The following is a 10,344-nucleotide window of genomic DNA, read 5'->3' on the forward strand; positions in this document are numbered from 1 at the left end:
AGGCTGATGTTTAGGAGACACGTGTTGTTGTTGTTGTTGTTGTTGTTGTTTTAGGAGAATGTCGTTTCAGGTGAACAGAGCATCCCGCTGTGACGTCACGTTTCTGCACCCGGTCTGGCTGACAATCGACCAATCAGAATGTCCCATTAAGGGGAATATCACAACTTTCTTGAAGCTGCTGGCGAGGTCTCCGCCCTCGGACCGGGAGTGTGTCCATGTCTGCAGGTAACGCTGTAAACCGACTCTTTGTGTCGGATTACAACGACACACAGATCATACCACCTCCGGACGCAGAGTGTGTGTACAGTCTGGAGAGGTTTCATCTTTGTGCAGGAAACATCCTCTCTGAGAGATATTACAAATGTACAGTCATTATCTGGACAGACGCCATCGTATTAGCAATTTTCAGCAGAAAAGGGAAAAGCCTTAACAAAAGATTCTTGTGGGTTGCATCATGGGAAGTGTAGGAGTACTTGATAGTATTTGTACTTCATGGAAGAACAAATACAAAAAACTACAAACTAAGTTGAGGTAAATGTACCGTAATAAAGACACAAAATAGAATATAAAACTGCAAAAAACATCAAATTAAATGTTTTAATTCTAACTTCATTAGATTTGGATCTGATAAACAAAGAATACTTACACTTGGGATCATTTTTACATATTAAATTACTGAAATTTGAGTTTTCTCAATATAACTTAACTGAGTTGTTCATTAATGTTTTTGTTTATTTCAATCCCTGTAATAAATGAACGTGTATTTTCAAAGTGCTCATGTCAACAGAGTCATCTCCATGACGACTGAGCCAACACCGTCTCCTGATGAAGACTGTGATACAGTTAAAGAAAAACCAGTAAGTGGACCTTGAGTTGGCATTGTTTTGTTCTTCCTTCAGATTTTGATTTTATTAACTCTAATCAAACTGATATGACAGAGCTGTGATAAAACTACTGCTGCAGGTCGACATTTTGGAAACCTGATATCCAAACACACACACACACACACACACACACCTGGCCAGTTCCCATCCCTGCATACAAACAGAAAAACGTCACCTACGGCAGCTGCAGCACAAAGTTAACTCACACACACCTTCACAGTGTACAGTATATCCTATTCTTCCCCCAATTAATGAAAGATGATATTTACACACACACACACACACACACACACACCTTGCTCAGTCTCAGGTGTTGAATATTTGATCGTCCTGGTCACATGGTGTCAGGTCTGAATGATTAGACGTTGCCGTCTCCTGTCGTCTGCAGAGGACCGGGGAGGAGGAGAGGAGGAGGGTGAGTGTTACTGTACCTGTCTGCTCAGGTGTGCGTCTGGAAAAACTGCCTGTTGTGTGGTTTTTCTCAAACTGTCGGAGCTCTTCACTCCCTCACATCCCACCTGCGGAGTGTTGGTCTGACGCTGGTGGATTTCACGTTGATCTCACTGCAGGTGTATCTGCTCCGGCGTGAGGCAGCGTAGTCTCTCGGCGTGGCTCCGTGTCTTCCGTGGTGAAAGAGGATCCTCGGTCTTCATGAATGTTTCAGAGAGGGCGTCTCGCTCCAGTGAGTGAGGAGAACAGCTCCATCGCCTGCTGGCTCTCATCATCAGGGTTAGGCCGGTGCTCTTGGCTCGTTATTGGCCTCCTATTAAAGAGTGGTGTATTGGTTTGTCATTCTTAATACAGGTCAGTACACTTTTATGTGAGAATGCAAAAAAATAAACAAGAAAAAATATTTTCTATTACATCAGGACAAGAGTTATGAGGATGGCTGCAACTAATGGTTATATTCTTCATTGATTAATCTGCCAATTAATCAATCAATTGTTTGGTAAAGAAAAGGGGGGGGGGGTGGAGTGTGAGGCGACATCTTCAGATTTCTTGTTTTCCAGGCTAAAACCCCCAAAATATTCTGTTCACACTGATATCAAACAGAAATATTGAAAATCATATTTTAGAAGTTGTTGTGTGTTCAATTTAAAAAATAAAATCATCAGTGGGCCTTGGGAATATTAAAATTGTAAGTTTCAAAGGAATATTTGTAATTTTTGTTGGACTTCTTTTCACATAGAGATTACAAAACTTAAAGGGGCTATATGTGAGTTTTTTTTAGAACTCGTACCGGTTAATTCCTGGGGTTGTGGGTGTCGCCATGCAGTCCTATTCTGAAACACTGATGTTTTTACCACAATTTGTAGGCTGCTCGTTTGCGGTAAAGAATCCTAACAGACGTTTCACCTGTCTTTACAGAGTCTGTGCCTCCATTTTGGGTTTTTGTTTCCCCGAGACAAAGCCGACGGAGAAAGAGGGAGCAGCTTTCGAAGAGGCTGCTGATGAGCGTAAAAGAATGATAGAGGGAGTGACAGCAGAAAGGAAGGAGGAGTGAGAAACACGTTGGCATCCAGACAGGTAACAAACAGGTGCGGTGATGGCGGCGTGGCTGGGCCGGGTGTCTCTGGGCGACGCCTGGTATAACATGTACACCCGCCTGCTGCGAACTAAACCCGTGGGCTCCATGGGCCACGCAGCCGACGACCTCACCGAGCTGGCGGACGGCTCGCCGGTCGGCCTGGCCAAGGTGCTGACCACCGTGGACCTGGTGTCGCTCGGGGTGGGCAGCTGCGTCGGCACGGGGATGTATGTGGTCGCCGGGCTGGTCGCCAAGGCGATGGCCGGACCAGGAGTCATCCTGTCGTTTGTTATCGCAGCGGTGGCCTCCATACTGTCAGGTGAGACGTCCAGGGGACAACGTTTTCCTTCAGCACATCTGGAAGAATCAACATCCCCAAAATGCAGATACATGATTCCACCTCTTCCTCTCTGCACTATCACTACTTTTACTGCCGATACACTACATGGCTGAAAGTATGAGGACGCCCCCCCTGACCACATAGCCCTTACTTCCAGTGAAAGGAAATCTTACTCCTCCAGCACACTGTCTCTATATGTTGTACAATTTCTTTTTCTTTAAGGTGTGTGCTACGCAGAGTTTGGTGTCCGCGTCCCCAAAACCACCGGCTCGGCGTACACCTACAGCTACGTGACGGTCGGAGAGTTTGTGGCGTTCTTCATTGGCTGGAACTTGATCCTGGAGTATCTGATCGGCACGGCGGCGGGGGCCTCGGCTCTCAGCAGCATGTTCGACTCTCTGGCCAATCACAGCATCAGTAACTACATGATAACACACCTGGGCACGCTCAGAGGACTCGGTCAGTACGATCAGTGTGTGTGTGTGGGTGTCCTCAGTCTCAGGTTTTGATTCTCAAGAGATACAAGAGATGTAAAGGTCACTGTCGTCATCTCCGTCCTCTCTCATGCTAACAGACACTTGTTGCCGTCGTGTCTCTGTCTCAGGTAAAGGTGAGGACACGTACCCGGACCTGCTGGCCCTCTTCATCGCCCTGCTGGTGACGGCGGTCGTCGCTCTCGGCGTGCGCAACTCCGTGGGCTTCAACAACGTCCTCAACGTGGTCAACCTGGTGGTGTGGGTCTTCATGGTCATCGCCGGACTCTTCTTCCTCTCCGCCAGCAACTGGGAGGGCGGCAGGTTCCTGCCCTACGGCTGGTCAGGGGTGAGATCGATTGGGAACATGGCGTGAAGGTGTAAAGAACATCGCAGACCGTTGGGTCCAGCACAAAAGGTCAGTAAGTGATTGGTTGTTTGCGTTCAGGTGATGCAGGGTGCGGCAACCTGCTTCTACGCCTTCATTGGCTTCGACATCATCGCAACCACAGGAGAGGAGGCGAAGAACCCAAACACCTCCATCCCGTACGCCATCACCGCCTCGCTGGTCACCTGCCTCACCGCCTACGTGTCGGTCAGTGCACACTGTCGTGGGGCGGAGTGGTGTTTTCCCCGTCATCATACATTAGCTTTATTAAACCCGACTCTCTGTTACAGGTGAGTGTGATCCTGACTCTCATGGTTCCCTGCGACCTGATCGACGGCTCGGCTCCCCTCATGGAGATGTTCGCGGTGCACGGCTTCCTGTGGGGGAAGTACATCGTGGCTGTGGGCTCCATAGCCGGGCTCACCGTCTCCCTGCTGGGCTCTTTGTTCCCCTTGCCCAGGGTCATCTACGCCATGTCCCGGGACGGACTGCTGTTCAGGTGGGTTGGCATGAGACACACAGACCCTTTGAGTCTCTTCCTCTTACTGAGGCTAACTCCATCCTGAATGTGTGTGTAGGTTCCTGTCACACGTGTCTGCGCTCACACACACTCCCGCGGCGGCCTGCGTGGTGTCGGGGAGCTTCGCCGCCCTCCTCGCTCTGCTGGTGAGCCTCAGGGACCTGATCGAGATGATGTCCATCGGCACGCTGCTGGCCTACACGCTGGTCAGCGTGTGTGTGCTCTTACTGCGCTACCAGCCCGACGAACACGCCGACTCGCATCAGTTCGACTGCGAGGAGGACGTAGACGGCCTGAAGCGCCAGGACGACGGGGCCGCGCCCACAAAAGATGACCAGATGCTGATCGATGGCTCAGGCGGTGGCGGTTCTTCGTCCTACCACGCTGGCGGCACTGAAGGAGAGGGAGACGATTCTGACTTCCACACGGGCCACGCCTCATTGTTGAAAAGGCTTCTGGGAGGTCATTACTACACCCTGCGGCTGCGGCTGGGAATGCCTGACGCGTCGGCCCGGCCCACCCCCGCCACCGGCCGCATAGTGACCCGATGCACCCTCCTCCTCTTCCTCACGTCCTTCCTCCTGTGGTCCACCGTGATATTTGGCGTTGAGCAGGGAACAGGGGTCGGGGCGGTGTTTTCGGGGCTGATGGCCACAGCGATGGCGTGTTCCATGGCAAAGCTTGTGATTCTGATTATACAGCAGCCGGAGAGCAGCCGGCGCCTGCCCTACATGGCGCCCTGTGTGCCCTTTGTCCCCGCAGCGGCCATATTGGTCAACAGCTACCTCATGCTCAAACTGTCTGCACTCACCTGGGCCAGGTTCACCATCTGGTGCCTCATAGGTGAGTTGGAAGTGGTAAAAGTAATGGCCGCGTGACTTCTTTAAAAGTTTATTTCATACTCTCGCGTTAACGGACGCCGTCTGTCCAACCGCAGGTCTGCTGATCTACGGTTGTTACGGAGTGTGGCACAGCACGCTGGAGCTGAACGCCCGCGAGCAGCAGGCGCACGCCAGCTCCTACCAGCGCTACGACGACCACCTGGACGACACCTTCAACCCTGACGACGGCGGCGGCGGCGATGGCGTTTGCCCCCGGGAACAAGACGAGAGGCCCTACCAGGGCTGGTCTGCCCCGGAGGAGAGGGGGAACCAGCAGCAGCAGGAGCGTGAGGACCAAGAGGGGGAGCAGTACGAGTACGACACCAGTGCTGAGCAGTGTGGATACCAGTCTGCACCCGGGGGCCGGCTCACAGGCCGAGGGGGCCGGTCCGGGGGAAGGACCAATCAGGGCTTTGATGCAGGCGAAGAGGACGACTGAAACGAAGGTTTCCTATTTTTTTTGACTTCACGCTGAGCTGAACGTGTAAAAAAAGAATGAATAAAACATTGAATTAATAATCTTCCAGTGGTTTTCAGCTGGTAGGTTTCAGCAGACGGTTGTTGTGATTGTTCGTGTTTCAGGAATAAATGTTTCTCTTTGAGTGAAATGATTCAATCCGGAGACTCTTTGTCGGGAGAAACTTTTTATTAGCGCCATACAACATCTTACAATGCAGCTCCAGAGTTAATACACTTTGATTATATTGTGAGTATGAAGAGGGGATTATTACAATTTAGTTTGACACATTTTCATTGTTTAATGAAAGCGGCTGATCTCAGTCTGTGTATTTCCTCCGGAAACATGTTCGTATAAGAACCATTGGAAAAAAAAAACAAAGTCAGAGGCTCTAAAATGACAAGCGACAGATTCCAACATTCAAATGATGTAAAAACAAAGAAGTGTGAAAGCTGCATAAGAGAGACAACAACAAAAAAGAGACGAAAAGTGTAATGAACAATAAAACATCGCAGGTTCTGGAGATTCATTTTAACACATGTCGCTGACCTCGTCTCCTTCTCCAGACAGGACGTGATGAAGCGTCCTAACATTCACTTCCTGTCTGGGGAAAGTCTGACACGCTGACAAACAGCTGGAGATTCTGTAACACATCGACAACAAAGCGCGAATATCAACTGTGGATAAACTTTTCTATTTTAATTACAAATGCGAATAGTCATTAAATTTCCTTCTGTGTTTTAATGACACGTGAAGTGATAACACTGAATTTGCCATTTGGCTCCGCCCAGTGCGATTAAATTAAACCAATGAGATCATTTCTGCCATTATAACTGTGGCTGGTTGCTCTTGAGCAAGGCACCAAACCCCTACACAAAGCTTACTTCGTATAAATCCCTCTCAAAGTTACAGAAGCTAAATGGAAAAAAAACAAAAACAAATGCACAACTTGATTATTATCATGTACAGTCCATTAAAACGACCCACGTTTCACACCATTGCGCTCTTGGCGTGGTTGGCGGGGGGGTCCACCGGCGTGGCGGTGCCCCGCTGTCTGGAGTAGTAGAAGCTGCTCTCTCTGCTCGGGGTCCTCGGGTCGTTGCCGTGGCAACACAGGATCATGGAGCCGCCCACCAGGCAGAGGCCGGAACCGACCCAGCCGGCGTAGAGCGAGAAGCCGAAAGACATCAGCCCCTCGTCCAGGTGAGCGCCGACGGGGAACCACACGGTCGATATGATGCCACACACGGCTGGAGGAGAAACACAACAGAACTCTACAGCCAAAACTATCTTAGTCATAAACCAAAACTGCGTGATTATAGTTCGATCGACTTAAACAACCTCTGAAACTAAAACTAACATGATTTAGAACTGTCTTCAGTTTACCCATGAGGAGGAAGAGGACGCATCCCACGCGGGCGCGTCGCAGCTTCACGGACGAGGTGTCGTTCTGCAGCCGGACGCAGGACATGGACATGAGGACGAGCAGCACGGAGGGAAGACCGAGGAGACACGAGCAGATCATCAGAGCTCGGGACGTCTGGAGGTACGCTGGGGGGGGGGGGGGGGGGGGGGGGGGGGGGGGGGGGGGGGGGGGGGGGGGGGGAGAGAGAGGGAGAGAGGGGGAGGAAGAGAGGGAGAGAGAGGGAGAGAGGGGGAGAGTGGGGAGAGAGAGGGAGGAAGAGAGGGAGAGAGAGGGAGGGGGAGGGAGAGGGAGGGAGGAAGAGAGGGAGAGAGAGGGAGGGAGGGAGGGAGAGAGGGAGGAAGAGAGAGGGAGGGCGGGGGGGGGGGGGGGGGGGAGAGGGAGGGAGGAAGAGAGGGAGGAAGAGAGAGAGGGAGGGCGGGGGGGGGGGGGGGGGGGGGGGGGGGGGGGGGAGAGGGAGGGAGGAAGAGAGGGAGGGGGGAGAGAGGGGGAGAGGGGGGGTGAAATGTTGAAACCAAACTGATGCCTCAGTTATACAGCGCTCTCTCTCTCTCTCTCTCTCTCTCTCTCCCCCCCTCTCTCCCTCTCTTCCTCCCTCCCTCTCTCTCCCTCCCCCCCCCCCCCCCCCCTCTCTCTCTCCCCCCTCTCCCCCGTCTTCCCTCCCCCCTCTCCCCCCCCCTCCCTCTCCCCTCTCCCCCCCCTCCCCCCCCTCCCTCTCCCCCCCTCCCTCTCCCCTCTCCCCCCCCTCTCCCCCCCCCCCCCCCCCCCTCCCTCTCCCCCCCCCCCCCCCCCCCTCCCTCGCCCCCCCCCCCTCACCGGGCAGCGTGAGGATCTGCTGCAGGGTCACGCAGTGGGAGAGGGAGGGGGAGATGACGCACTCGGCCCACAGGCCCCGGGAGCCGAGCTCGTCCATGCGGACGCAGGTGGCCACCGTGTAGTCGCAGGTGCGGACCCAGTCGTTGGTGACGGTGGCCACGACGACCCCGACCCAGCCCGCGCAGCCCGCCGCGAGGCCGGTCACCTGCCTGCACATGTGGGCCATGTGGAGTCGCTCCGGACCAAGGGATGAGAAATAAGAATGAAGAATAAAGTCCAAGATAATCACTTCGTGTCGAGAGCTCGGGAGGAGGACGGTGAAGATAATATTAAAAAGAATACAAAAATAAAATAAAAGATAATCACGTTGGTGGATTATTGTTCTGTCTGCAGAGAGAAAAGAAATACGTTTCACTTAAATATTAAAAACGCAGAAATAAACCAAATGAGCGCGTAGATAATAAAAGCATTAAAAGATAAACTGATAAATATAAGAAGGAATAACTGAAGTTATGTTCCTGTAGGTTTTAAATTTAAATCAAATTGAAAAGATGAAATCGAACAATAATCCTGCTGCTGCGCGGAGGGAAGAGATGCTGGAGGAAGATTTGGGGTTTATAGGGTGTGGTGTGAAAAACAAACCCTTCCGTCCAGAACTTTCAACCAATCAGAGACGCGCTGTGAGACGCTGCTAACGTGAACCAGATCTGTCGGACCATGAATTCAAATCAGTAGTTTTATGAAACCCAGATTCCCTCCGCCTCACTGTGGCCCCCTGCTGGTGATCCCTCAGACAACAGGATGAGACAAACTGATTCATCAATTCATTCATTTATTTAAATAATTTTCGAGCAGGATATCATAAAAATGTGACGATTAAATGACACCAGTCTTTACACTTCTTTCTTCTTTTTTTCTTCTTAAAATCCACAGACATTGGTTTTTTTTGTCCAGAATATAGTGATATTATAAAACATTAAAACTTTTCATGATTCACTTACAAAGTCTACGTGATGTTGTTGTTGTTATTATTATTATTATTTTTAATTCTTTGACAAACACACACACACCGGTTATGTTCAGCTACTGGATTTATAGATTTTTTTTTGACGTCACGTTCTAAAAAAAACTAAATAGACAAAATTTTCATATATTAAATGTTCCAAAATCCTTCAAATGTACAACTCTCCAGCGGCGTGTAAAATATACACAAAGGTACAAAAAGGCTCCGTCTCCTGCTACAGTCAGAGACTCGTCTCCCGGTGACGTCGTGGACGACTCCTCTAAGGCCACACCTCCACTTATAATCTCATAAATTACCATGAAATCTCTTTTTGTGACTTTGTCCTGTCGTCCTTGGTGTCACCCCCCCCCCCCCCAAACTCTTCTTCCTTTATCTTTTCAAATTTGCCCCCATGTCTTTGATTTATTGCCCTCAAATGTTCTCCTGTGTTCCTCTTGGTCTCTCGCCCTCATTGGTTCCTCAGCGCGTTGATGTGAGCGCAGATCTTCAGAGCCGGTCCCAGTTTGATGTTCATGCTGGTCATCAGGTGGTCCTCGGTCAGCAGCAGCAGAGCCTGGCCGTCGATCTCCTGCAGCCGGAACGCCTCGGCCACGTCGCCGCAGCCTGAACACACACACACACACACACGCACGCACGCACGCACACACACGCACGCACGCACACACACGCACACGCACACGCACACACGCACACGCACACACACACACACACACGCACTTGAAATTGTGAAACTGTGTGTTGTGCTTGTTAATGCGATATTCTCACAAGGATCCTCATGTCGTCACTTTTGCTGGTGGTAAAAAACAAAACAATGTGATATTTCTTCCCTTTCTACACGATCTGTCGCAGCCTGGCACGTTTCCTCATCAATCGGTTGAAGCTGAATCTGTGATTTGTGTCGGACGAGCAGTTTCACGTCGAGCTCTTTTTGTCTTCTGTCGCTGGCTAAAGTGATAAAATGATGGCGGAGTTTTTGGAGACGAAGCAAAGTTATTAAAATATTGTTCTACGTCGGCAGAGTTTTTGATTTCCCACACTCTGATTACTCTTTCACGAGGGAACAGCGTCCGCGACAGACTGACGACGGAGTTTAGACTGAGACGCCACCTAACAGAAACCATGTGTCTATGCTGTGTCAGTGTTTTTCTTTCTTTCCTCCAGATGTGTCACAGAGATCTCAGATTGACGGCTGGCAGGTTGAAAGTATGCCAGTACCTCGCCCGGCGGTTGAGTTTAGTCTCGGCGTTTTTGCGAAACACTTAATTGTGGACGAGGGGAGAGAGACGGAGGAGGAGCGGTGGATGAGCGCCGCCGTCGTCTGCTCGCGATTAAGACGATCGAGCGACGGGCGTAAATCAAGAAGTTGACAGTTTCTAACCGAGGCTGCGAGTTCACGTTCACCTGGCAGCGTGTGGATGAAGGCGGTCACGTCCTCCACGCTCCACTGAGAGGGGGCGGGCGTGAACGTGGTGGTGGGCGCGGCGGAGGAGGAAGAGGAGGAGGAGGAGGAGGAGGAGGAGGAGGAGGAGGAGATGGTCGTCATGGCGGGCGCCGACGCCCTCCTCGCTCTGCGAACCGCCCGGCGCTCCACCCTCGCTGTCACGGCGACA

General features: G+C 51.2%; 3 protein-coding genes across 25 annotated transcripts in view; 1 reads left to right on the top strand and 2 right to left on the bottom strand.

Moving 5' to 3' along the window:
- Positions 1-1,879: 1,879 nt before the first annotated feature.
- LOC118291508 (probable cationic amino acid transporter) lies at positions 1,880-5,590 on the top strand. Its single transcript, XM_035619815.2, has 7 exons — positions 1,880-2,731; positions 2,975-3,211; positions 3,357-3,574; positions 3,674-3,820; positions 3,904-4,112; positions 4,192-4,976; positions 5,071-5,590. The coding sequence occupies exons 1-7, from the start codon at positions 2,431-2,433 to the stop codon at positions 5,451-5,453; spliced, it is 2,280 nt and encodes a 759-aa protein (XP_035475708.2). The 5' UTR covers positions 1,880-2,430; the 3' UTR covers positions 5,454-5,590.
- A 61-nt stretch (positions 5,591-5,651) lies between these two features.
- On the bottom strand, positions 5,652-8,407 carry LOC118291309 (claudin-11-like). Its single transcript, XM_035619489.2, has 3 exons — positions 7,711-8,407; positions 6,858-7,022; positions 5,652-6,721 (listed from the first exon to the last, which is right to left on the bottom strand). The coding sequence occupies exons 1-3, from the start codon at positions 7,934-7,936 to the stop codon at positions 6,462-6,464; spliced, it is 651 nt and encodes a 216-aa protein (XP_035475382.2). The 5' UTR covers positions 7,937-8,407; the 3' UTR covers positions 5,652-6,461.
- A 118-nt stretch (positions 8,408-8,525) lies between these two features.
- The window catches only part of LOC118291305 (proline-rich protein 36-like), a 14,428-nt gene continuing 12,609 nt past the window's right edge, over positions 8,526-10,344 (bottom strand). For all 23 annotated transcript variants that reach the window (XM_047329840.1, XM_047329842.1, XM_047329843.1 and 20 more), the window contains 2 exons: positions 10,136-10,344; positions 8,526-9,337 (listed from right to left, as the gene is read on the bottom strand). The exon at positions 10,136-10,344 is cut by the window's right edge and continues 158 nt beyond it. In XM_047329840.1, the coding sequence (XP_047185796.1) occupies positions 9,183-9,337; positions 10,136-10,344 (364 nt within the window). In that variant the 3' untranslated portion in view covers positions 8,526-9,182. The remainder of the gene's footprint in view (positions 9,338-10,135) is intronic.

Source organism: Scophthalmus maximus, chromosome 21 (assembly GCF_022379125.1).
Source record: "Scophthalmus maximus strain ysfricsl-2021 chromosome 21, ASM2237912v1, whole genome shotgun sequence".
Classification (NCBI taxonomy): Eukaryota; Metazoa; Chordata; class Actinopteri; order Pleuronectiformes; family Scophthalmidae; genus Scophthalmus; species Scophthalmus maximus.